General features: G+C 42.8%; 3 protein-coding genes across 7 annotated transcripts in view; 1 reads left to right on the forward strand and 2 right to left on the reverse strand.

Annotated features, from left to right (window-relative positions):
• The window catches only part of LOC101407207 (kinesin-like protein KIF9), a 52,896-nt gene extending 41,304 nt beyond the window's left edge, over positions 1-11,592 (reverse strand). Inside the window, exons 1-2 of the mRNA XM_087431672.1 lie at positions 11,533-11,592; positions 8,775-8,999 (exon numbers count right to left, since the gene is read on the reverse strand). Of these exons, the coding sequence (XP_087287798.1) occupies positions 8,775-8,999; positions 11,533-11,592 (285 nt within the window). The remainder of the gene's footprint in view (positions 1-8,774; positions 9,000-11,532) is intronic.
• A 2,068-nt stretch (positions 11,593-13,660) lies between these two features.
• LOC147917029 (kinesin-like protein KIF9) lies at positions 13,661-20,595 on the reverse strand. Its single transcript, XM_087430881.1, has 3 exons — positions 18,969-20,595; positions 15,864-15,961; positions 13,661-13,843 (listed from the first exon to the last, which is right to left on the reverse strand). Exons 1-3 carry the CDS (start codon positions 18,994-18,996, stop codon positions 13,661-13,663), a joined length of 309 nt encoding a protein of 102 aa, XP_087287007.1. The 5' UTR covers positions 18,997-20,595.
• Positions 20,596-20,621: 26 nt separating this feature from the next.
• The window catches only part of KLHL18 (kelch like family member 18), a 51,798-nt gene continuing 44,836 nt past the window's right edge, over positions 20,622-27,583 (forward strand). For 2 of the 5 annotated variants that reach the window (XM_014791480.2, XM_004419627.3), the window contains exon 1: positions 20,622-21,259. In XM_014791480.2, the coding sequence (XP_014646966.1) occupies positions 21,131-21,259 (129 nt within the window). In that variant the 5' untranslated portion in view covers positions 20,622-21,130. The remainder of the gene's footprint in view (positions 21,260-27,583) is intronic. The other 3 variants (XM_087430879.1, XM_087430877.1, XM_087430878.1) reach the window with 3 other exon arrangements.

Genomic DNA, 27,583 nt, shown 5'->3' on the forward strand with positions numbered 1-27,583 from the left:
AGAATGGTCACTTCTGGGTTGAGGTTTATAGGTCATTTTTCCTTTTTTATACAGGTTTGTGCTTTCATATTTTTTTTACAGTGAACATGTAGTACTTTTAAAAATTAGGAATAATCAATAATTTGTATTTTTAAAGGGACAGCAGGCCCTTGCCTCTAATTCACAGGATTGGACCCTGTGGCCAGAATACACTTAAAAGGAGGTATGATGGAAATGGCTATTCTTAGAGAAAAAGGTCCTTGTGGGAGGGACTCCTATCTCCTTAAAGGCCCCTGAGAAATGCTATGAACAAGCCACAAAGCAGTGATACCATGGCCCCCTGGGAAGACTGGAACACCTGAAGAGGAGGGGAGGCCCTGGGCTGTGGAGCAGGCCTGACTGACCCCGGTGGCTATATCGCTACAGCCTCTCACTGTCTACCTGTCCTACAAATTCAATGACATGTGCCAAGAGTATAGGGGGTCACTTCACCTTTATCCTTCAGTCCCCTCTTTCTGAAGGGCTCTCTTCCCTTGTCTTTCTGGCTTCTATTAAGTAATCTCTGAAGGCCAGAGAAGTGCCCTTTCCTCCATTAAGAGTCCTTTGCTGTCTGCTCCCACCCCAGCCCATATCCATCCAGGAGCGTGTCACTCCTGGAGCACAGCTCACACTGTGCCCTGGTCTTCATGGATTTCTCCCTCTCCCTTCCCCACTCCACAGTGAGCTTCTTTAGGCCTTGAATTTGTCCTTCTACCATCGGAGCTCAGCAAGGACGTGTTCCTGCAAAGCATCAAGGTTTGAGGAATTATTGCTGCTAACAGAATGCCTGGTTCAATTCTAAATACAAGGGCTCGAACAATACCAATCATGCTTTTTAACAGCATCCACTGAGCATTTATCATATGCAAGGCCCTGAGGTAGATGCTCAAAATGCCTGATCCCAATTGGTGCAGCCATTATGGAAAACAGTATAGAAGTTCTTTAAAAACTTAAAAATAGAACTACCATATGATCCAGCTATGCCACTTCTGGGTATTTATAAAATAAATAAGTCATGGGGATGTAATGTACAATATGATGACTATAGTTAATGATACTGTATTGCATATTTGAAAGTTGCTAAGAGATTAGATCTTAAAACTTCTTATCACAAGAAAAAAATTGGTAACTATGTATGGTGCTGAATGGTAACTAGACTTATTGTGGTGATTATTTTGCAATACATACAAATATCAAATTATTATGTTGTACACCTGAAACTAATATAATGTTATATGTCAATTATTCCTCAATCATAAAAAATTCCTGATCCCATCTGATTCTCATAACAACCTTTTGGGATTGGTACTTAGTATCTCCACTTTTATAGATGAGCAAACTGGGGCTTGGAGAGATTAATGATTTGCTCAAGACAAAGGCCTCATAGCTTGAAAGAACCCTGGATTTGAGCCCAGGTCCCCCAATTCCAAGTCCTCCACCTTTTGCTCTGTATCTCAGCCCAAAACATGAAGGAGGCTTCCAGCAATACAATGGACTGAGTATTCAGAAACCCTCCTACATCTAAAGATGATAGAGTATATAAAACTTCCTTTTGAATGTATGGCTGAGTCTACAAAAAAGTAAGGGAAGTACCCAGGGGCCAGACACAAAGCAGGAGCAGGAATCCAGGAACTGTAAACAAGAACCAATGCCCTTACTGCCCTGAGGGCACCTGCAGACTGGGTGCTGCAAGGCAGTCCTTGCTGGATTTCTTGGTGTTTCTCTGAGCAATGAAATGGACATGTTATAAAGATAGAGAATATCTCCTTTTCCTCCCAGAGCCATTTGCTCTTCACATTCTAAGGGTGGTACTGGGAGCCAACTGTCTCCTCCTCCGACTTCCTCCACTCCCCATGCCCCACCCAAGCCATTTGTTCCCATTCAAAGGGTGATAAAGTCTTTCCTTCTCCTCCAGAGCCAAATGCTTAAAGCCCAGGGTTAGAGACCTTCCCCTCCTTTCCCAAGAGAGGATTTGCTTACATTTCAAAATAAAAGCATGCTCTCTCTCATTCTCCCTTTCTGTTCCTACTTGTGTCCCCCAAATCTCTCTCTATCCCATTAAGATGAGAAGGAGTAAATGTACTAGCTCCTATATAAGCTCTCAGATTCATAATTTCTGAATTCCTCTCCAATAGTACAGACACCCTTCCCCTCTGTAAACACATGTGACATCTGCCATCACTGTGTTGCTCTTTAGGGGACTGGGGTGTAGAAAATTGTGCTACAATATTACTATTGCCACTATTACCACTGTGAGGCTCTGAGTAGTAACGGTCTGATTTCCCATTCAGAGGTCTGGTGTGTGTGTGTGTGTGTGTGTGTGTGTGTGCGCGCGTGTACATATAATTATGGGAGGGATCCTTCACAGCTTTGGACTCAACATCTTGGAGGGACCAACATCCAATCATGCAGCTGAAGGCAGAAAAAGCTTTAGGTCTACCCAAGGGAGGCGTCTGACAACCATGTCCCTGAAGTCTATGCCCTCTGGCAAAGGAGAAATAGAGGAAAATCTACTAAAGAAAGTAAAGAGAAGGAAACTATTTTAGCACTGGCACTATCTCTAGATAGAAGGGGTAAAAAAAAAAATGTGTCTAAGAATTCACAATCACAAACTCAACCAAACACAAGATTGGGGCACAAGTATGTACTACTTATAAGTTCTGACAACCTTAAAATAAACATTTGATTTAAAGAGGCCCTGGATTGGTAACATCCCCTAGGCTCCTGAAAGAAAAAAAAAATTTTCTCTAAAGTAATATATTCTCAAAGAAGACACATCGATACAAGCTCTAAGGAAGTAGAGCTTATAATCAAATCACAAAACACACATGGAAACAAGGCACCATAAGCAAAAGTACTTCAGTAGAAAGAATACATGCAGAATTGACCCTCAAACTGCTAAGACAGTGGAATTATTAGATAAAGAATATAAAATAAGTTTACATGTTTAAAGAAATAAAAGAGAATCAAAAATATAAGAAATAAGTAAAATTCTATAAAAAATAACTAATAAGACTAAAAAAGAACAAAATGGAACTTTTAGAAATGAAAAAACATAATACTTGAAATTAAAGAGAAAATTAGATACTAATCTGCAGAGGAAAGAATTAGGAAACTAGAAAATACATCTGAAGAGATTACTCTTCCGGTTTCTGGTTCCGCATGTAAGAAGCTTGGAACTCACCACTTTATCCTAATAACAAGTAAAAAGTGGAACACACTCAAAAATCAACAACCCTTCTTAAATCTGTAAGAGAAGTGAGGTCATAAGGCAAATCATTGTCCCCAAAATTGAAGAGACAGATAGGAAGATATAGAGATTCACAACTTATCGAAGCAGAAACATCCATGGGAACCAGTGGCAGGCAGTTCCTTCTACCCAGTACATTGTATTCAGCTATCAAAAAAAAAATTACAAGGCATACTAAAAGGTAACAACAGCAGAATACACATTCTTCTCAAGCTTACATGGAACATTCACCAAGATATACCACATTCTGGGCCATAAAAAAACACCTTAACAAATTTAAAAGAATAGAAATCATATAATGTCTGCTCTCAGACCACAAGGGAATTAAACTAGAAATCAATAACAGAAATATAACTGGAAAATCTCAAAATATGTGGATATTAAACAATATACTTCTAAATAACACATGGGTCAAAGAAGAAATCTTGAGAAGTATTTTGAACTAAATAAAAATGAAAATATGATTTATGAAAATTTATGGGATGCAGCAAAAAGGAGTGCTTAGAGGGAAATTTATACCATTGAATGCATATATTAGAAAAGAAGAAAGTTCTAAAGTCAATCATCTAAGTTTCTACCTTAGGAAACCAAAAAAGAAGAGCAAATTAAATCCAAAGTAAGCAGAAGAAATAATAAAAATCAGAGCAGAAATCAATGAAACTGAAAACAGGAAATTAACAGAGAAAATCAATGAAACCAAAAGCTGGTTCTTTAAATAGTTAAGTAAAATCAATAAGCCGTTAGCTGGGCCAATTAAGAAAAAAAGAGGACACACATCACTAATATCAGAAATGAAAGAAGGGACATCACTACAGATCCCACAGACACTAAAAGGGTAAGAAAGGAATAGTGTGAACAAGTTTAGGCCCACAAATTTGATAACCTAGATGAAATGGACCAATTCCTTAAAAGGCATAATCTGCCAAAACTCACAGAAGAATTAGATCATCTGAAGAGGCCTATACCTATTAAAGAAATAGAATCAATAATTAATAACCTCCCAAAACAGAAATCACCAGGTCCAGATGGGTGTATTCCACCAAACATTTAAGAAAGAGATAAAAGGATAAATAACATGAAAGAAAGGTTAAGAGACATGGAGAAGATTTGAAGTCTGTCTAATCAGAACTCCAGAGGGAGATAATTGAGATAAAAAAGGGACAAACAATATTCAAAAGAATTATGGCTGAGGTTTTTTTCAGTTGATAGGAAAGACATGAATCCTCAGATTCATCAAGTGTAACAAATCACAAGAAAGACTGCTTCCCACCAATGACTGAGTGTGGCAGGGATACTAATACAGATCTGTTCTTAGTTGGCCAACTTTGGTTCAAGGGTCCAGACTTCTTTACACTGAACTTTCTTTACACTGCATGGCAGTCTAGGATGCTTCCACCCAACCTTCCCTCCCTTCACTTGAGGTAAGACTTGCAGCATGGATTGATGGTTATCCAGCCTTACCTGATTCCCTTCCATTCCTCGACACAGGAATTGCCCTCATAAAATCTTTGCACGTTTAATTCCATCTTCGCATCTGCTTCTCAGAGAACCCAGACTAACATACTTTTAAAAGACTGTTGAATAGACTGACAGTTGACTTCTCACCAGTAACAATGGAAACCACAACTCTGCAATAACATCTTTAATGTGGTAAAAAAAAAAAACAAATGCCAAAGTAGAATGTTATGCCCAACAAAAATATCTTTCAAGATTGAGAGTAAAATAAAGACATTTCAAAAAACAAAAAACTGTTTATCACCAGCATGCTCATTCTAAAAGATGTACATCAGAGAGAAGAAAAACAATGTCAGATGGAAAGTTAAGGAGAAAAGACATGAAAGTAGTAAATATGAGGGTAAATGTAAAAGAATACTGACTATATAAAACAGTAATAATAATGCCCTGCAGGGTTAAAATACAAAAACATAACAGACAAGGCAACAATCCTAAGGTTCTTGTAGAATCCAGGAGGAGGGAAAAGGTTTTTATTAACTTCAGATTTTTAGAAGTTTTTATTTTTAAATATTTTACTTTTAAATATATTACAATAAAATAATTATAATGTTATGATAAAATAACATTTTATTTTGATTCATAGGAAGTAAGTTTCAAAGGAACGTACAGGGAGGTTCTCTGTACCCTTCACTCAGCCTCTCCCTGTGATAGCATCTTGTAAAACTATAGCACAATATCAAAACCAAGAAATTGACTTTGGTATAATCCCACAGAGCTTATTCAGATTTCCCCAGTTATACAAACTCATTTCTTTTTTTTTTTTTTTTAAAGATTTTATTTATTTATTTTCTCCCCCCAAAGCCCCAGTAGATAGCTGTACGTCACAGCTGCACATCCTTCTAGTCGCTGTATGTGGGACGCGGCCTCAGCATGGCCGGAGAAGCGGTGCATCGGTGCACGCCCGGGATCCGAAGCCAGGCCGCTAGCATCGGAGCACGCGCACTTAACCGCTAAGCCATGGGGCCGGTCCCAAACTCATTTCTGTATGTATATGTGTGTGTGTGTGTATTAACTAAATATGCAAGTTGTTATTTCTAGGATAAACTAAGAGAGAGAGAATATAAATATGAATAAATTTACAACTTTCAAACTAGTAAAGGAGGAAACAAGTCTAATAAAAAATATCCAATTAAAAAGAGGGCAAAACAGGTAAGAAAAATAAATGTAGAACAAATGGGACAAAGAGAAAGCACATAATAATATGACAGATTTAAACCTAAATATATCAGGAATTACACTAAGTGAAAATGGAATGAAATGTTTCAATTAAAAGATAAAGACTGTCAGATGACTAAGACTGAGTCACAATGAAATAGAAAATATGATAGTAAGGAGTTTGAATCAGTACCCAAAAATATCCCAATAAACAAAAGTCCAGGACCAGATGGCTTCATTGGTGAATTCTACCAGTGGATTTGTTTTTTAAATCCTCTTATACGCTCTTTACACAAAAAGCCAAAACAAGAAATTTATACACATTCAACCAACCTAATATTAAGAATTTTTTCATCAAATAACACATAAAGAGAGGGAAAAAAAGCAAGGCACAGGAAATAGAAGATATTTACAACACATATAACTGAAAAAGAACTAGTTTTCAAAATATATAAAGAATTTATACAAATAAGTAAGAGAAGAAAAACGACATCTGTAAAGAAAATAAACAAAAGGCATGAACAGGGAAATCCAAACGGTCAATAAACACATGAAAAGGTCCTTAATCTCACTGGTAATCAGGGAAAATGCAAGCCAAGACCACAGTGGGAAACACTACACACTGGCCACACTGGTCAAAATTTTAAGGTCAGAACAATGGGAATTCTGATAACCTGCGGTGGAAGTGTGCCAATATGGAAAATAGTTGGCATTGTCAACAAAAGCTTAAGACACACACACTCTATGACTCAGCAATTGCAGCCCTTGGATTTACCTAGAGAAATTCATGCTTATGTGCACCAGACATACAAACAAGGACATTCCCAGAGGCATTGTCTGAAATGCTCCCAAACTAGGAAAACCCAAACGTCCGTCAGAAGTAGAATGGATAACTAAATTGTAACATATTCACACAAGGTAATACAATGATGGAAATGAAAAATATACATCAAGAATATAGATGAATTTCACATAAAAAGTAGGTAACAGGTAAAAGAAATGACAGAATTCATCCTACATGATTCCTTCTATAAAAAATTTTTAAAAATTAAACTATGCTGTTTGAAGAAACACAGGTCGTATGCTATAGGTGGTCAAGCTATAAAGAAGACCAAGGAAATGATTACCATACAAATTGGAGAGTGGTTACTTCTAAGGGTATGAATAAATACTTATTCATGATAAAAACTCTTCACAAACTTGGACCTTCTCAAACCTTAAGCCACCAAAAACCTACAGCAAACGTCATTCTTCATGGTGAAACGTTAGGAGCAACAATAAGACAAGAATGCCCCATTCGGGCCGGCCCTGTGGCTTGGTGGTTAAGTGAGCGCGCTGCAATGCTGGCGGCCCGGGGTTCGGATCCCGGGTGCGCATCGAGGCGCCACTTCTCCGTCCATCCTGAGGCCGAGTCCCACATGCCGCAACTAGAAGGATGTGCAGCTATGACATACAACTATCTGCTGGGGCTTTGGGGGGAAAAAATAAAATAAATAAAATCTTTAAAAAAAAAAAAAAAAAAGAATGCCCCATTGCTGCCACCTGGGAGGCTCTTTCTTCCCTGCAGATGCAAGGGATCCAGGTTTCAATTACCCCTGAGGACACCTATATTACTTATTTTTAAGTTTTATTGACATATAATTTAAATACCATAAAAGTCACTGTTTTAAGTATACAATTCAAAGATTTTTAATAAATTTACACAGTTGTGCAATGATCACCACAATCCTGTTTTAGAAATGTTGCATCAGTCCAAAAAGTTCCCTCGAGCCCATTTGCAGTCACTTCCTGCTTCCTCCCACAGGCAATTGCTAATCTGCTTTCTGTCTCTACAGATGTGGCTATCTGGACATTTCAAATAGAATCGTACAATATGTGATCTTTTTTCTTTCTTTTACTTAGCATTTTTTTGAGATTCATCCATGTTGTAGCATGTATCAGTACTCCATTTCTTTCTATTGCTAAATAGTTTTTCATTATATGGATGCACACATTTTGTTTATCCATTCACCATTTGATGGATATTTTGTTTTTTTCTGGTCTTTGGCTATTATAAATAATGCTGCTATGAACATCTGCATACAAGTGTTTATGTGCACATACACTTTCATTTCTCTTGGGTAGATACATGGGGTAGAATTGCTAGGTCCTATGATAAAATTAATGTCTAACTTTTTAGGGAACTGCCAAAATGGCTGCATCATTTTACATTTCACCAGCAATGTATAAGAGTTCCAACCTATATGACTTTTAAAAGAATAACATACACTGAGAAATTTTTTATTGATTTGTAAGAGCTTTTCTATATTAAGGATGTTATAATTTTATTTATTTATTTTCCCCCAAAGCCCCAGTAGATAGTTGTACGTCACAGTTGCACATCCTTCCAGTTGCTGTATGTGGGACGCAGCCTCAGCGTGGCCGGAGAAGCGGTGCGTCGGTGCCTGCCCGGGATCCGAACCCGGGCCGTCAGCAGCGGAGCGCGCGCACCCAACCGCGAAGCCACGGGGCCGGCCCATATATTAAGGATGTTAATCCGTATTTTTTTCTATACCACAGATGCCCATGATGTAATGTTAACGGAAAAAAGGACAACTTCAATTGCATGGGAGAAAAGACCAGAAGGAAATAAGCCAAAAAATACATTATTGTTGCCATATATAGAAAACAGATGAGTAAATTCTTTTTTTGTTCTTATATTTTTTCATTACTATCCAAACTTGCCAAATGAGCATATATTAATTTTCATTCTGGTTATCAAAGTAAAAAACCAAGAAGGAGGGAGAGAGGAAAAGAAAAAAAGGGAGGGAGGAACCCTCAGACTTGATCATCTCACCTCAAAAAGAAGGCTGAATGCATCCTCCTCCTGACTTGTGAGGTGGACTGACAGGCCCTTAATGAAGACCCCTTGAGGGTTTTCCACGATGGTCATTGGTGTGACTGAGGGTCCAACATAGGGCAGAGTGGACAGAAGATCAAACAGCCTCTCATTATAGATTTCCAGGTAGGAAACACGCACAGTGATGGCATGTGTGGGGCGTTCTTCAATCATCCTAAAAACCTAGATGGGAGATTGACAGTAGTCACCAAGAGCAGAACGTCAATGACCAGCTGGTGTGAGGGGAGTTCTTACCTCAGAAGGGAACATCAAGAAATACAATAAGAAAATCTGTGCCCTAAAAAAATTGACCATCTAGTTGGTGTGATGGCCATCATCAACACCACAATTATTATTATTATTATTAGCCCATCTGGTGATATTTATTATCATCTTGTAGTTTTTTGAGGCCTGACTTATAGATTTGCTAATATTTATTATTTTTTTTTTTAAAGATTTTATTTATTTATTTTTTCCCCCCAAAGCCCCAGTAGATAGTTGTGTGTCATAGCTGCACATCCTTCTAGTTGCTGTATGTGGGACGCGGCCTCAGCATGGCCAGAGAAGCAGCGCGTCGGTGCGAGCCCGGGATCCGAACCCGGGTCGCCAGCAGTGGAGCGCGCTCACTTAACCACCAAGCCACGGGGCCGGCCCTGATTTGCTAATATTTATACAGTACCAAGAAGCAGAGGCATGATGAATGGAAAAGGACTCTGAAGTGAAGATCTCTTGTTTTATGTAGTCTCACCATTTATAAGCCTCTTTCACATCCATTATTTAATTCCATCCTCGTAACTCCCCTCTGATTGAAGTAGGGCAGGGCAGTATCCATCTGTGGAAAGCTCCATGCAATATAATTATTTGTGTATGGTCACTCAGCTAGTAAGGGAAGAAGCGAAGCCAGAACTCAGCCTTCTCAACTCCTAATACCCTCCCCAGTACTTATCAGCAAGCGACTTTGGACTGGTCTTTTCCTCTCTCTGGACCTTGATTTTATCTGTTAAATGGGAAATTGGGCTGGACGATCCAAGATCCCACCTTGCTCTAACAGTCTAGACCTGTGCTGTCCAACATGGTAGACACTAGCCACAGGTGGCTGCTGAGCACTTGAAATGTGGCTAGTGCAAATGAGGAACCGAATTTTAAATTTCATTTAATTTTAATTAATTTAAATTTAAAAACTGATACTAAATTCAGTTATTGATAAACTTTTAACTATATTTGGAACAACTTGGGTTTAAAAATCTACTTTTTCGGCGCCGGCCTGGTGGCACATTGGTTAAGTGTGCATGCTCTGCTTTGGTAGCCCAGTGTTCGCAGGTTCGAATCCCAGGCGCACACCGACACACCACTTGTCGAGCCATGCTGTGTCAGAGTCCCATATAAAGTAGAAGAAGATGGGCATGGATGTCAGCCCAGGGCCAATCTTCCTCAGCAAAAAAGAGGAAGATTGGCATTGGATGTTAGCTCAGAGCTGATCTTCCTCCCCACAAAAAAAAATCTACTTTTTCAACTGTAAATTTTATGAAATCTAAATACAGATCAAGCATTTCTGATGAATATTTAGTGTCTAAATTGAAATGTGCTGTAAGTGTAAAATACACACTGGATATCAAAGACTTAGTATGGTAAAAAGAATGTAAAATATCTCAATAATTTTCATACTGATTACATGTAGAAATGATATTTTGGATATATTGAGTTAAATAAAATATATTATTAAAATTAATTTCACCTGTTTTACTTTCTAAATTGTGGCTACTGGAAAACTCAAAATTGCATATGTGACTTACGTTATATTTCTATTGGGCAGGGCTGAGCTACACTACTAAAATCTAAGATGCTAAGATACTGAATCCTTGAGGGCCGGCCCTGTGGCTTGGTGGTTAAGTGCTCGCGCTGCGATGCTGGTGGCCTGGGTTCGGATCCCGGGTGCGCATCGAGGCACCACTTCTCCGTCCATCCTGAGGCCGAGTCCCACATACAGCAACTAGAAGGATGTGCAGCTATGACATACAACTATCTACTGGGGCTTTGAGGGGAAAAAATAAAATAAATAAAATCTTTAAAAAAAAAAAAAAAAAAAAAGATACTGAATCCTTGACAGTGGGATTTTAAGGATATTGCTTCAAAAATTAAAGCATGAATGGTTGTGAACTAGAAGGACATCTACACTTCTTCAGGACAGGGCTATAAAACCTCAAGATGCTTTTGAGGAAAACCCCTCTGCCTCCTACCTCCCAACAGAGGGTCCTCACAGAACGCAGGCGAGTGGACCCCATAGGAAGGCCCTTCTGTCCTGTCTTCAGTCACACTTCCCAGATCCCCAGGGCTGACTCAGTCCTGGAAGTTCTGCAAGGGTCCATATTCTTCTCATTAAAAGCAGGAAGGAACATGATTAGGACCTCCAAATCCTCAATTACAGGATTGCAGACCATCAGAGCAGCAAGAAGTCAGTCAGCATGTCAGACTCCCTCTTTCACAAATGAGGAAACAGTCTCAGCATGGGCGTGGGTCAGAGTCTGAAACCCGAACTCCCTGTTTCCTGAGGCCTCTGACACACACATACACCCTACCGTGTACATCCTGTCTCCCCTACAGGATGCAACTCCTTCAAGGCCTGGATCCCACTGTCTTCCATAGCTGGCCTGGAGTCAGCAGCATCTATGGTAGAGAGGGCACCTGTGTGGCATCCCACCCGCGGGGCCCACTCTACCTGCTGTAGGGCACGAGGGAGGATCCCTCGGTGCTTGTAATTCTCAGTTGCCCCCGTCATGGTGTATGTCTTACCAGCTCCCGTCTGCCCATAACACATGATGGTGCCTGCAAACATTTCAAAACACGTCTTGGTGACATCCAGGAAAATAGCTCCAAGGATAGCTCTCCCTTCTCCCAGCATGCCTGGTGCCACTCAGGACCCTGGTGTGAAGGTGATCATCAGGAGCAGCCAAGGACATCAGGAATTCCTGCCATTGAGGGTGGGCAGGCAACGAAACAGGGACATAAAGGGTCAAAACACAGACATCTGCTCTGAATCTGTGGTCCATGTAGTGCTCTACTGCTCCCTCTACCAAGAGAAGATCTGACCCTAGGGCCTGAGGAGAGCAGGGAATCCCAGGGAACAGAGGAAGTGGGAATTTTCCTAGAATGATGAGAAGGGAAATAAGAGCATTGAACTCCAGTCCTTCTTTAGCAAGGCCATGCACTGCCAGGGTCTCAGGGGCAGGCCTCCCTCGGGGGCTGGCCAGGCAGGAGGCAAGAAAATCCCCAGGAAGAGATGGGAGTGGGAAGGGCATTTCCTGTTAATGGTGAGAATTCTTTGTAGACTACAAGTTCCCACAGGCCCAAACAGGGCTGCTAGTTGGTCTCATGCCACTTCCAGAAATAGACCATCATGACCAGGTCCTGATCTGGTCTCACTGCCCTTGGGAAGACTTTCACTTACACCTCCCACATCCTTTAGGTCTACCATCACCACCAGGCTTTGGGACACAAACCACAGTCACCCTGGGCTTTGGTTTCCATCTGCTCTTCCTCCTGGCTTGGGCAGCCAGAGCCAGACCCCATCCCAAAGGCTGCTTGTGGGCATTTACACAGCAGACCTGTCCTTGCAACGCTGGGCCACGGAAATCAATGTTGGCCTTTGCCACACAGATGCTCTAGTTCCTGGTATTGGTAGGTTTTACACAAGGGGCCCTAATTCAGCATCAGAGCTGGAGTCAGAAACAGTATCTATTAAACCAAAACAAATGTGCAGGAAGGAGTCATTTTAACTGAGACTTAGCGCCCATTTGTGGTTCCACAGCACCCAGGGCTCAAGACTCTTAAATTCCCTACACCTTGGTTCCTCTGTCTCTACCTCCTCAGGTCTACATTCCCTCAGGGTCAATGTGGACCACACCTGTGGATCATAGACAGGATATATTGCAATGTCTGGGCATCTACACTTAACAGACTTTTAAACAGAAGACTTAAAACTTGCAAACAGGGAACATTCTAGTCAGCAGCCACTAGACTGGCAAAGTCTACAAACTGTGATATACTCTTTCTAAGGATTTTAAAATCTTTTTAAGAATTTAAAACAATCTTAGACTGAACAAGTTTGTAAAAATTTCCCAATAAAGCTGCTTTTAATTTGTTAAGAAAATCAAACTCTACTCAAGTTTTTAGATATACATGTCAATAATCCTATACTAGAATATGAACAGTAGATTGTGCTGGTAGAATGAATGGAAATAGCTCCTAGCAGGTAGCCAAGAGAAAAATGTTTGGACTCCATCAAATTCATCATAAAGATATTATCTTCACAAATATTTGAGAGATTTGAAACAGGATAACAGTTGAATCCCCATGACCTATAGAGAGCCAGGGTCATTTAGTCTTCCTTATGAAGGTAGGATCCCAGGACATTGGATCAAGCCACGCCCACAATGTCACCAAGCAAATAAGTCTTCTACCATAAGAACATGGAGGCAGACAAACAAGTGAACAAAAATTAGTAAGTGAGGGGGCCGGCCCGGTGGTGCAAGTGGTTAAGTGTGCACACTCCGCTGCAGTGGCCTGGGGTTCACCAGTTCGGATCCCGGGCGTGCACCAACACACCGCTTGTCAAGCCATGCTGTGGCGGCGTCCTATATCAAGTGGAGGAAGATGGGCATGGATGTTAGCCCAGGGCTAGTCTTCCTCAGCAAAAAAGAGGAGGACTGGCAGATGTTAGCTCAGGGCCGATCTTCCTCACAAAAAAAAAAATTAGTAAGTGAGGTTATATTTTATTCTATTCACCATAAAATACTTGCACCTCTTCCTCCAGGAGAGGTTCCATAGGTTCTTACACAAAACAACAGTTAATGAACTAAATTACCATTATAGCCATCGAGGGCCTGAGAAATCACATCCTTCGCGACTGTCTCATAAACCAAGTCCTGGGAGGCGTTATGGAGAACTCCATCCAGTTTGAATGACCAATCTGTCTGCTGGTTATTGACAACTCCCCTCCGAGTATCTTTTTTTAAGTGAATATCAATGCTCTAGGAAATGCGAGAGAGAGGGAGGGAGGGAGAGAGAAAGAGAGGGAGAGAGAGAGAGTTATTTGTTAGGAAACTGGTATAAAAAAATCACTGATAGGGCCGGCCCCGTGGCGTAGCGGTTAAGTGCGTGCACTCTGCTGCTGGCGGCCTGGGTTCGGATCCCGGGCGCCCAGCGAGGCACCGCTTGTCCGGCCATGCTGTGGCAGTCTCCCATACAAAGTGCAGGAAGATGGGCACGGATGTTAGCCCAGGGCCAGTCTTCCTCAGCAAAAAGAGGAAGGATTGGCATGGATGTTAGCTCAGGGCTGATCTTCCTCACACACACACAAAAAATCCCTGATAGCTGAGGCCTGACCTGGAAGAAACAGAGGAAGTGAACTTTAGGAAGAACAGGGACTCCCACACATGGGCTGATATTCCAGATGATTTCTTTGGGATGGAAGGAAGCTCCTGCAGGGAAACCACATGACCTTTAAGGTAGAAGGGTCAGGAGACTGGAGCACTTACTAGTTTCAGTACCTCTTGCCCTAGTTTGCAGGGTGCTGTCTGTCTTGGTCCCCCCATCTATGATATGGGGTCAAGCACATTTATCATGCTCTTATTATACAAACTTTAGATACATTCAATAAGCACAGGGAGGCCTTGAATTAGGCAGAGAGAACAGTGGGCTTGGTGACAGAGGCCTGGGCTGAGCCCCACCTCTCTGGTTATTGGCAGTGAGGCCTTCCTCAGCATTGTGGTGAGCACCTACTCCCACACACACACTGCGGGCCAATGTGAGTAATGATGAAATGACTGCCACAGAAAAGGCTCTGGACTTCTCAGTTACTCACTGGTATTAGAGTAAATCGAGGGTGCCTACTTACTTATAATTAGCAGATTTTTAGATGCAAAGATTTCTAAAATAATTTTTAGATTTTTAGATCTCTCCACATAGCAAGCCACTGTGGCAGCAGCTGATTTAGGAACATATTGGGTTAGGTCAATGGTAGATTCCAATCTTTGCAATGAGGACTTCTGATGGAAACAGACTCTCATTGGGATCTTACACTGGCTGTCTTAATCCAGGAGTCAAGACACGGCCACATGCAGAAAAACTAAGAGAGAATGGGCTTGGTTCATTCACATATTAAATGCTCTGTGCTTCTGTGCTCACTGAAACCATGTCCCACAGGATGCACTTCACAGAGCTGCACATGAGTGTTTTTCTGACTGCTATGACTTTGGAAACTTGAGCTGTTTGTCCTTGAATACTTCCCTTAAAAAAATGTCTCAGTGCTGCTCATAGATCCACAAATGTTTGCTGAATGAAAACACCTAACACTCTCAAGCTGTACTAAGCCCATTACAGGCCTCAGAAAGGTTCTCAGGACAGTGGTGAGGACATAGGGATGGATAAATCTTTCCAGTTCTCTCGATAAGAGTTTCTCCCACTGCTTTGGTAAGTTTAACAGTAATCAACTTAAGACATTCTTACTGTACCCCCTGGGAGATTACGTAATGGCAGATCTGATCACCAGAAAGTTTTATGAGTGGGGACAAATGTAAGTTTTTATGTCAGATACAAGGATAAAGGTAAATTTATTAACCAAAAAGAATTAAAAAGGCAGTTTCAGGGGCCAGCCTGTGGTTAAGTGGTTAAGTTCACACGCTCCGCTTTGGCAGCCCAGGGTTCACAGGTTCAAATCCCGGGAGTGGACCTACACACCGCTCATCAAGCCATGATTTGGCAGCGTCCCACATACAAAATAGAGGAAGATTGGCACAGATGTTAGCTCAGAGCCAATCTTCCTCACCAAAGGAAAAAAAAAGAAAAAGAAAAAGAAAAAAAGGCAGTTTTATGAGTTCCTCATCAACAGCATTGTGGGGGAGTGGTTTGGACTTGATGGACTCTAGAATCTATCTGAACTCTTACCAATTCTGTCTTGGCCCTTAAAAGGCTGTTTGGAAACAAGGTCACCCTGCAGTGAGGTGGGACAGAGAGAGGCCCAGCAGGTGAAGGCAAACACATTGCACTTACTTTGTTGTCATCTCCGTATCTGATCATTTCATGAGCAAAGTCATCGGTGGGTTTGACGCGGACAAATGCACGAACTTTTTTCCTAGTACCCATTTTAGCTAAAAATAAGAAAACAGCAAAATTTTCAGTAGTCATCATCAAATGACAATTAGAGGGGAGGTGTCATTCATTAAGAAGATCAGAAAAGAGTGATGTATAGTCCATGTTTTCCTGTCCCACTGAGACACAGTGTTCCTTTTACCCCTTAGCATTTCAGTGCTCTGCCCAGAGGACACCGCTCAACAAGTACGTGTATTTCCTACTTTACAGGCTGCCTCACCATTTTCTACCAATGACTCCTATGAGACTGAAATACAAAGCAAAAAGAATGTTCCCTTTAGTCGCCTAATCTTAGATGTGGTTTCTAGAAATGTTCTGTATCTGAGTCCACTTATGCTTTGCCCCATTCATTATATTTTCCTCTAAAATACTTACTATGAAAGGTATTAAAACTAATTTTCTTTTCTTTGTTAACATACCTCACTTCAGATGCAGTACCTCCTTCTCTACCTCCATTAGACTAACTTAGATCAGAAAAAGATTCCCTAGAGATATATTTAATCTAGCCCATGATCAAATATTCTTTCTTCTCTGGCACTCCATTAAGAGAAAAATCACAGAGAGTCCCTCACTTCCACTTCATGTTCTAAAACCTAACTATATGCTCATCATCTTCTTTCAGGTAGACACACATATATTTGTCTTCCTTCATTTATACTATCACAAATAATTACCATGTATAATAAAATGTTAAATATTTGATGTGGCTTCATGGAAGAGGATGAAAGCTTATAGATATAAGTGATAGGGAGGCATATTTAGGCAAATGACCTTCCTATTGTGTAGAGTTGCCCTATAATGGAAAAGACTTTCACAAGGCAAGGACCATAGACACCATAAACAGTCAAGCAAAGTCAAAATGCCAACTAGCAGAGATGCTACAAAAGGGACTGTTGCATTGAAGGGAGAGTTAATTGATCTCTAAGATCCTGTTGAACTAAAGTACTCTATAAAAATTTTTAAAAATTGAATTGTACAGGGCTGGCCCAGTGGCGTAGTGGTTAAGTTTGCACTCTCCGCCTTAGCGGCCTGGGGTTCGCAGGTTCGAATCCCGGGTGCGGATTGACACAACACTCATCAAGCCATGCTGTGATAGCATCCCACATACAAAATAGAGGAAGACGGGCACAGAGGTTAGCTCAGAGCCAATCTTCCTCACCAAAAGAAAAAAAAAAGAATCGTACAATCCTCCAAATGATAACTAAGAAATCTCACATTTTATTGGATACTAGTCTCATTGGTCAAATCACACTAGGCTCTCTCCTGAGAGTGTCTGTGCAAAAATATTTAATACTAATTAGATAGCAAATTTTGGTTCTAGCATCGACATAGAGTGGAGAAGCAAAGAGGGTTATGAAATAGAAGTAATAATTGCACTGATTTTTATTGCTTTAAGGGGAACTTAAAACTTCATCAACTCTTCAGGTGCCTCTCATACGCGGATGACAAAGGATTACATGTTGAGAGAAAATGTCAAGAGCTCTAAAGAAGGCTAAGCAAAAATCTATCTGTAATCATCATCAACTGTGTTAAATCCAGTTAAGTAATACTAGAAAACAAGACAAAGGTCTACGAAAATATGCTAAACGAGTTCACTGTTCAAAACTATTGGGTAAATTAACATAATACAATTTTAAATTGTTCCAAGATAGAACATCTCTAATTTTACATATAAATTTTTCTAAGATCAACCTAATATTTTTTTCTTTCTTTTTAAATAATCTGAACAATATCATCAAGTAGTTTATGATCATGTAGTCCACTAGACTCTCAAATTTCAATAATTTCACTTTTATAGAACCATGAATATAAAGAAAGAGTGTTAAAAACTCATTTAGAGTTAATGTTCCACAATGTACAAAACAGACTTCGAATAGAGACGAGGTCTGAGGGTCAGGATGTGTGCTGCATCATACACTTCTCTTTTGATCTCCCTGTCAAGGTCGGACCAGTTCAATAAGAAACGAGGCATTTGCCCCTAAAATAACCTGTACATTCATGGGGCAGGAGAGAAGAGTTGAGGCTAAAGAAAACTCCTGGACACTTTTGAAAAAGACAACCAGCAAAGGAGTTTGCTGAATTTACAATGAGTTAGAGAAACACGGGCCATAGGGAGCTGACTCAATTTCATCTTCAAATTGGGAAATAGCAATATCGACACAGTTATTAAGGAAAAAACAGCTTGCTTGTGCTACTGCAAAGCACTCTAAGAAATAAACTGATATGATATTTAATATTTTTAAAAAGCTAATTTTCAAGACCTTTACTGTAAAGAAAAAGTCATGCATGACAGGGATTTCTTCTTTTAATTACAGTTAATTATTTCACTTTTTAAAAATGCACATTAAATAAAGAATATTAAAATTTTACACATATTCTCTAAGAGAAGTTCAATGAGTGTTACCCGATAAAAATGATTCCAGATTTTGAAATTATCATTGACCCTCCACATTTCTAGACACAACTTGTGGGGACCACTTGATTTCCCCTTACAATTATAGTAACTATCATCAAGTGGCATTAAGTATCTCTATAGAAGCAAGTTAAAAAGAGACAGGCCCCCCTCTTTCAGTTTACAGTTTCAATGCTGTGGACAGAGTAAAACTCTAACCCCTGTTACAAGCACTTCAGATGTCAAATCAAATAAGCAAATATGTTACCTTCATATTTGCCTATTGGAGAGTGTGTGTCCACTTCCTACATTCCTCCAGTAATTATTTCATGGAAGTCTTTTCCAAGCCACTATGGGATCATTCAGACCTTTTAATTTTTAGAAAATGAATCTGAAAGGTATTCAAGTAAGCAAGGATAATGGCTTATCCAATTTCAGTCCTAAAAGTTTTCTCTACAAAATTGAGCTCTAGAAATAAAAAGCCACAAAGAGCTCTAACACGAATCCCAAATTGAGGAAATTGAAGAGAACATCTCATCTCCAAGTTCACTTTGTTCTAGGCTATTGGGAAGGTGAGTGGAGGGAGGTGTGTTTTGACTCAAGCAAATACTTACCCTCAATCTCTAAAGCTCTAGGAACCATTTCCCAGACCAGTTCGAGGGCCCATCCTCCTGTCCAGGGAAGGTAAGATGCTGCCCAAGGTGCCCTTTGAAAAGGATCATAAAGAAGCAGGCCAGGTCTGGGGGCAGGTGCCCAGGCCTCCCTCCCGGCAGCCCCCACTCACTGACAGCACAGGAGGCCAGCTCCAAGCATCACCCTCCCCTCAGAGCCAGCCCCTTCTCTGCCCTGCAATTAGCCAACATGCACATGCAGTCACCCTATTTGTGCTTCCCAAGGCCCTCCCGGTGCTCACACCCATGGCTCCAGGCATGCCAAAAGTAATATCCAACTGAAGCAAGCCTTCTCTATTAACTACATCCCTCCTGTGAATCTGCTGCTTAGCAGCCCCTCAAGACCCACACATTTGGAGACCCCATGCCATCTTGCACTTACTGAAATAATGCTTGTTACCGTTCTTACGCTGCATCATTTGAGTGGGCTTCAGTTCCCAAATTAAATTACAAGCTGCTTGAGGGATAGGACTGTGCCTTTTATCTCTTTTGAACCCCCCCTCAACGTCCAGAGCAGTGCCTAGCACAGAGCAAGATGCTCAAGAAATGGTGGTTGGTGGTGATGGTCACAGCTGGAAGTCAGAGGGTGGCTGAATCTCCATATGTGGGTCCATCTTCCGTCACTACTGAGATAGTTCCAAGGGGCATATGATGTCACTCCCCTCCCACACCACCTCCAACTCCTAAGCCCACAGCCCTTCCAGGAGGACACTTGGTTTCCAGGCACCACTTGCAAGAAGCCATGTTCAGCCTCTCACCACGCCCTCCCTTTTAGTGGGGTCCTTCTCCCTCAGGACCTTGTAGGGAATGCCCCTTTCTCATGGGCACCACTCTTCGATATTTCTGGCATAAATAAGTGAACCTCTGAGTGTGGCCACCAGGAGACCTCCCTGCTGAGAGGCTCGCGATATCACCACTGGTTTTAGGGGTGAGAATGAATAGAATTGCCACCAAGGACCCCTTAAGGCTCGGTAAAAGGAGAGGGAGCGTCTCCTGGGCCATAGGCACCAGGCGGGTCCCTACTTTCCAGCGCTCCTGCCCAGACCAGGGGATCTCATGGAGAACCCTCATAACCACCAAAGCGGCAGGAGCATCTAAACCCCAAAACACAGAGGCCAAACGCACCCAGCCTTGAGCTAAACAAAAGACTCGGATCCAAGCACAACTGGCCTTATCTCCTTTTTCACCCAACATGCTGGACCCCTGTGCGGAGTGTGGGAGGCAGCGGAACCTGGGACCATTCCTGTCTCTCTCTGGAGCGGTTTCCTCGTCTGTAAAGCGAAGGGCTCGGACTGGCGATCCCGAAGACCCCTCCAGTTCGAAAACCAACTAGTACACAAAAGTCCAGATCATCTCTGGTCCTCTGCCTTGCGCCCTCTGAACCTCAGGCGCGAAATAGGACCGTTGTGGGGCCACGGAACGTTAGATCCGAAGACCCTAAGCCGCAGCCAGGCTGAAAGGGCCCCGGCGATGCCACGCCCTCCTCTGCTCAGGTTTCACAGATCATCGAAACAAGCTAAGGAACTCCCCTGTGGAGCGGGGTTCGGAATCCAGCCGCTGACCGCCTCCCAGGTGTACACCCCCTCTCCGGCCTCCCTCCTCTCCATCCCGGCTGCTCGTGGCCCCTGCTCACCGCTCCCGAAGTAGCGGCCCTCCGGCAGCGCAACGGCTGACAGCAGCGACCGAAACCTGGCACGCACCGCTGCCCCGCTGTGTACACAGTCGCCATGGCAACGGGCCGCTTGCGGAGATTGCGGAAGTATCCGGATGGTGGCGGAAATGAAGTCCGCAGTCCTCTGTTGAGACACGAGTAAGATCAGGGCAGAATTGGGAAGACGGGAGATGGGACTGATTAATCTAGGAAGACTGCGGCAGCTGCAGGCGCGAAGCCAGGTCGGGGAAAGCAACGGTAGGAAGGCTGCACATGAACAAGGAAGCGGGGCAGCAGCGCTTCCGGCGCAGAGCCGTCTGTGCCTACGGCGGCCGCGCAGGCCCCGCTGGTTCCAGCCCTGCGGTCCGAGCTGCAGTCGGCGCGCCCCCGCGCCCCGCCCTGTTTAGTTTCGGGCCGGCAGGCCAGGCCTGCGCAGTCGCGGCGGCCGGGGAAGATGGTGGAGGACGGCGCGGAGGAGCTGGAGGATCTGGTGCACTTCTCCGTGTCCGAGTTGCCGAGTCGCGGCTACGGCGTCATGGAGGAGATCCGGCGGCAGGGCAAGCTGTGCGACGTGACGCTCAAGGTACCGAGGGCCGGGCGGCGCGGGTACGAGGGAAAAGGGACCTAGTGGGGAGGAAAGAGGGACGGGGGGATAGAGGAAGAGAGGTCTAGCGGGCAGAGGGGTGGGGAAAGGAGGTTGGAGGGAGACCGAGTACGGGAGAGAGAGCTGCCGAATGGGAGAGGGGGATTGGGGCTGAGTGGGGAGACGGACAGGGACAGCCTCTCAGCCCTTAGAAGGAAAGGCTGAGATGTGCGCCGTTGAGGCCCTCGGAGTGCGAGACATTGGGGTGCCCGCCTCCCTTTTCTGTCACACAGAAAGAGAAAATGGACTTGCAGCCCCTCTATGGAGGAAGGGGCGGTGTCAGTCTCAACGTTCTGATGGGCACCGCTGAAGCACCTTCTGCGACACCGTAGACATATTTTTGTGTCTCTCAAAGTTAGCTGTGCTGTTATAGAGACGCAGGCTTCTCCGTAGGAGTCCTTGCTTGCCCTTGATTGTTAGATTACTATTTGTCTCTTAAGAGCTTTTAAAATCAGATCTGGAAGTCTTTTGAGGTGGGCGGCTACTCTGCCCCACACTGGAAGACACACCACTACCACAGAGGTCTCAGAGAATGGACTGATGGGCTGCGTAGGGAGAGGGATCTTAACCACCTGTTCCCCACTGGCATTCTGGGCGCAAGAGCCAGCCTTCCTCCTGTGCTTTGCATCCATGCCTACTGGAGAGGCATGTGCTGTGCTGCTCCTTGGCCCAGCTGCTGAGCCACGTGGAGCCCTCCAGGTGGGGAAATGCTGCTGCAAGCCTTGTTCTCTGGTGGGCTTTGACTGGAAGGCTCTCAGCATCTGTGGAAGACTGTTTAAAAACAAAACTACGCAGAGATCATTTTGCTCTTCTTATTTTCTACAGGGTTAAGGAAACTTCTACTTCCACATATTTGAGTCAGACCCCTGGAGACAGTAGAGTAGAATGGTTAGGAGTGTCGCTTTGGAGATAGAAGGATTTGGATTAAAATCCTAGTTGTAACCTTGGGCAAGTTACTTAATCTCTCTAAGCATCAGTTTTCCTAATGTAAAAATAGGGATGATTCCTAATTCTCACTATTAGTGTAAGGATTAAATGTGAAAATTTATGGTATTCTTTGCATAATGCCTGGCATAAGTATTTCCACAGTTTAAACCCCTCCCACAGGAGATTAGTTTTCCAAGAGAGGAGTGAAGTGGCCTGAGAGGGGAAAGGATCTTTAGAAGGAAACCAAAGGGTTTGAGAAAAATGAGCTGGACTAAAGGAGGTAGAGGAAGTAAATACAAATGAGAGATTTTTGTCCATGGTGATTATGTGATAGAAGATGTTGAGGCTACTAGAGATTTGTAAGCAGAAGAATGATCTGGTTGTGGCGGTAACACTTGGTGTGAGTAGAGACTGGTGAAAAGCAGTAATAGGGGAGAGTTTTTGGATTAAGATTTAGGCTGTAGGGTGAGCCAGGGAAAGCTTGTAAGACACAGAGAAGCAAAAAGGACATGATAGAGTGGGATGGTCACAGATACTTCTCCATAAATTAAAGCAGTGCATTTTGCCTCTGCATTTAATGTGGATATGGAATATAGCAACTCTTCAGCATAAAAATGCTTGGATGATTTTTCCATTAAAATATTTTTTGTTCATTCAAAGGGACAAGTAAATTATCAGAGGTGGTTCCAACCGAGAGTGTCAGTCTAAATTGCTGTATTAGTTTCAAGGGTCTGGGCCATAAGGACCAGTATAAAGCCACAGGCTAGAGCTGGACAGGACCATAGACAGCATCTGCTTCCTTGGTTTTCTAACTCTCCTGTAGAGCCTGAGGAGCCCCTCGGTAGCAGTGTGATGGTGGGGCCAGAGAGAAGCCAAGCAAACCAGGCTCTGCCTCATTTCACTCCCCTTCATTAGAGCTGCTCTATGAAATCTGTTTTGGTCTGTCTCTTTCAGGATAGAGTCTTTCCTGAAACTTCTGGTGATTCCAGACTGTCTTCCAAATAGATAGGCACTGAAAATCTCATTGGAAGCTTTTTGGTGTAGGATGGGTTTATTGACTAGTGGGCCTCCCTGTAGGGCGGTGGTTCTCAAACTTCAGTGGGCATCAGAATCACCTGGTGGCCTTGTTCAAACACTGGTTCTTGGGCCTCACCCCAGAATTTCTTGTTCAGTAGGTCTGGCATGAGCCTGAGAATTTATATTTCTGACAAGTTCTCCAGTGATGCTACTCCTGGCCTGAGGCCACATTCCTAGAGCCACAGGATGATAGACCTGTCTTTTTCAATGGGATATGTTCGGAGTCCATGGATCTTCCTTCAGGCTTCTGCCTAGGTGGAATAAGCCTGACTGTTATCATTCTAGGAGCCTTATGGTGGGAGGGGACTGGAGTCTCTTGCTTCTGTATGCAGACTTTGACTTAATCCCCCTGAATGGTGCCACTTCCTTGTCTTCAGTGGTGCCCTGGTTACCCAGGTCTGGAGTCTTTAGTTCATCCTGTCCAGAGAATAAACCTCCAGTCTTCTGCTGGGGTGGTGACAGAGCAGTTGCTGGGGAAGGACACCAGTACTGCCTGTTTTCAACCTTCCTTATGCACGTCTTCAGAGGAAACCTGTGTCTCCAACAGTTGAGTTTTGGAGGGGGTTCTGCAGTGGCTTGCCATCTGCAGCACTCAGTATTCTCCATCTAAGTCAGTGACTTTTCATTTGTCTGCTTTTCATCTTCCAAAATTGGGTACCCTTTCTAATCTGCTCTCTCTTTCAGCTTCTTTTTCCTTGGAAGCTTTGCTGTTCCTTGATTGTCAGTCTGAGAGGTAGTATAGCCCGACTGCCTGGGTTTGAATTCTGGCTCTGCCACTTATTAGCTGTGAAAACTTGAGCAAGTTCCTTAAATACTGGTGATTCAGTTCCTTCATCTATAAAATGGGGATCATCTCCTACCTAGTAGGAGTGTTAAGGATGCCATTAGTTAATACACTTAAAACAATTAGGTAGTAAATGCTCAATAAGTAGTAGATATTTATGAATAATAACTTAATGGGGTTTCCAGAGGGAGTGGAGATAAACACATGTTCAACCTGCCATTTTGAATTTGCTTTAGCTTCTGATGAATTCTGGATGATTTTATCTAAACATAATGTTCATTGCCTTAAAAGAGTTTGCAAACCACTGCTCTCCCTCAGTAGCTTGCAGTTTTACAGATGAGAACCCAAGCCCAGAAGGAGAAGGGACTTGTCCAAGGTCACAGATTGAGTTAGGCAGAACTAGGATGAGAGACTAGACTCCTGGTCTCCGTAGTCCAGGTCAAGTGTTCTCTCTTTTTCTTTTCCCCGCCCCAAAGCCCCAGTGCATGGTTGTATATCCTAGTTGTAAGTCCTTCTAGTTCTTCTATGTGAGCTGCCGCCGCAACATGGCAACTGACAGACCAGTGGTGTGGTTCCGTGACCGGGAAATGAACCCGGACCGCCGAGGCGGAGAGCGTGGAACTTTAACCGCTATGCCATCAAGGCTGGCTCTCAAATGTTCTTTCGTGCGCTCCTGTTGCTCCTTCTGTCACTGACAGTGACTGAACTGATTTCAGCTGCTACTATGTGAATTAATCTACCTTAGGTCATTTGTACTCATCCTTAACAACATGTCATCTTTTCTACCTTTGCGAGTTTTAGGGAGAGTATGAAAGTCAGCTTTAGCAGGCATGCCACATTCTCAAAATTCACTGCCAACTCTTGAACCTTGCTTAACTTTCTTTTTGGAAATATTTGAAATTTAAATTCTTTGGGTTCCTGTTGGATAGTTAAGTAGAGGCATAACAGAAAACGGTAATATATTGGATTTTTTTTTATCACATTCTGTATCTGTGGTGACTTGAACCTCTGAAAAACTGAAAGCGATGAATCTTCCCCCCAGAAAAATGCACCTACTTACATATGTGCAAAATTTTGCATTCAGTCTTGAGAGCAATTCCCCTTAAGCCCATCTTTGGATCTTTTTTATTTATTTATTTTTTTTGGTGAGGAAGGTTGGCCCTGAGCTAACATCTGTTGCCAATCCTCCTCTTTTTGCTTGAGGAAGATTGTTCCTGAGCTTACATCTGTGCTAGTCTTCCTCTATTTTGTACGTGGGACACTGCCACACCATCACTACTTGATGATTGGTGTAGGTCCAGGCCCAGGGTCTGAACTAGTGAACCCTGGGCTGCCAGAGCAGAGCACAGGAACTTAACCACTATGCCACTGAGCTGGCCCCCTATCTTTGGATCTTGAGTTATGAATCCAGCTATTATTCTCCTATCAGAAAAAGCCGAGGATCCTCCTTGACAAATCATTTTATCTTAAAGGTTAGAAGGATAGTAGTGCCCGGCATCTTGACAACCTATAGCATAAGGGTTGGTCTGAGTAGAGATTGCATCCACAGAGGCTCTCAGCCCCTCTTCCCAACCATCTGTTTGATCTCTTTTCCTCTAGGCTACCAGGAGCCCAGTGCTCAGGCTGTGTCCGTCAGGTTTATCTGGGTCCAGCAAGTTGGGCAGACTCCCCAGATTCAATGAGTGTTCCCCACAACTTCTTATTCATGAGATCTAGACTCACCAGATTCATATATTTCTATTTTACCCTCACCTCACATACTCCTTTCTTTTTCTTTATTTGTGAGTGCAGAATGGGGTCTCCAAACCTGCATACTGTTCCTTGACCCTTAAGCTTAGAAGAGAGAGAAGCCTCCTGTACACACACACACACACACACACACACACACACACACACATTCTTTTGTAACCACTAATAAATGGTTCCTCAAAGATCTGGCATCAGTCTTCTCAGCATTTTCCCAAGGCCCCTGCTGAGGTTTTGAACCCAGGTCAGAGAATTTAGCCTCCAGAAGGAAATGTCTTTTCTGTGGGTGAAAGACACAGTGTTAGAATATTTCCTTTTGACCCACTAAATCCAGGTACACAATTTTCACTGGAACTGGCTTCAAGAGCCACAAATTTGAATCTGGAATCATGCCTCATTTGTTGTCACACTGATTTTGTGATGAAAGAGTAGGTGGAGAAGGATATCAGGAAGTGAAGTAAGGACTTGTTGATGCATGCCATTTTTATGTTATGTGTAGTAAGTTACACAGGTATAATTATAGAGCTAGAATAATCATATAAAAAGAGCCATTGAAGTCCTCTATCAAAGCCATTCATTTTACAGATGAAAAAAACCCTGAAGCTTAGAGTTAAAGGATTGCCCAAGGCAGAAAGCTGTATTATCTGAGATCCAACACAGCTGTTTATTGATGGAAGCAATGCTTTTACATCCTTTTGTCAGATTACTCACCTGCCCTGCTGATGGTATGAAGCAGAGCAGGGAACAAACCCCATCTGCAGTATGTTCTTTGAGTATGGAGGACAGTGATGTGTACGTCCAGATGTAACACCGCTGTTCTATTTCAGGAGAGAAGAAAGATGCAGGCTTTTTCTGCTAGTCTTCTGGACATATGAATTCCTGACTCTTCTGATTTTGAAATGACACCGTATTGGAAAACTTGTGCTTATGAGTATTATTCATTCCCAGGGGTTTCTACTGACTTTTTTTCAGATAGTTGTGTTCATATTCAGCCTTGCCTCTTTTTAATCAGCAATTAGAACTGAGAGGAAGAATGTGCTCCTTGAAAGCACATGTGCACTTGTGATATGAATTCATACTCATCAAAAAGTCAGTTTTGCTCTCTTTCTTCTTCAAATTATGTTATGGGTAGTGCTGTTAAATTTGGTCATAAGATGAATGAAAGAGCTTGATGCTGCCTGACATGTGGGTGGGGAAAGAGAGTTGGAGATATCTTGGAGAATCAGTTGCCAGCCAAGCACCATTCATGGGGTTCACCATGAGGCTTCTGGAGCATGGCCACCGGCTGGGTGAAATTAAGAAGCCCATGTTTGGGGATACTTCTTACTGCAGGCTGTTCCTTTATTATTTTGTACATGAGACTCCATTGTTTGTCCCTTGGCCATACCAGGTTCAGCTTGTAGGCTGCTTGATGGAATATGAGACCACATTGTTTTTCTAAAGGTGTGTTCCTAGCTCCTCCTAAATTACAGGCCTGGCATCTACCTTCCTACTTTTGATGTGTTGAGTGTTGGCACTCCCATTGCCTCTTCAGTATGGAACCAGCCAGCTTCCCCACAGTTAGTTTAGGAACGCCTTTTCCACCCAAACAGCTGATCACATCACCACTTGTTCCCAGTTGGGGAGTAGAGAGAATGAACCAAGACGTGTGAATCAGGAGTTGGCAAGCATTTTCTGTAAAGTGCCAGATAGTAAATATTTTAGGATTTGTGGGTCATACAGTTTCAGTT

The sequence above is a fragment of the Ceratotherium simum genome, chromosome 5 (genome assembly GCF_057802395.1).
Source record: "Ceratotherium simum simum isolate JZ-2026a chromosome 5, ASM5780239v1, whole genome shotgun sequence".
Taxonomy (NCBI): domain Eukaryota; kingdom Metazoa; phylum Chordata; class Mammalia; order Perissodactyla; family Rhinocerotidae; genus Ceratotherium; species Ceratotherium simum.

Bases quoted from the DNA above. Each gene is read 5' to 3' on its own strand.
- LOC147917029 (XM_087430881.1), bottom strand. From the start codon at position 18,996: ATGGTTCCTAGAGCTTTAGAGATTGAGG. The intron at 15,962-18,968 runs GTAAGTATTTGC...TCTTATTTTTAG, and splicing joins TAGAGCTTTAGAGATTGAGG to CTAAAATGGGTACTAGGAAA. The intron at 13,844-15,863 runs GTAAGTGCAATG...CGCATTTCCTAG, and splicing joins GATACGGAGATGACAACAAA to AGCATTGATATTCACTTAAA.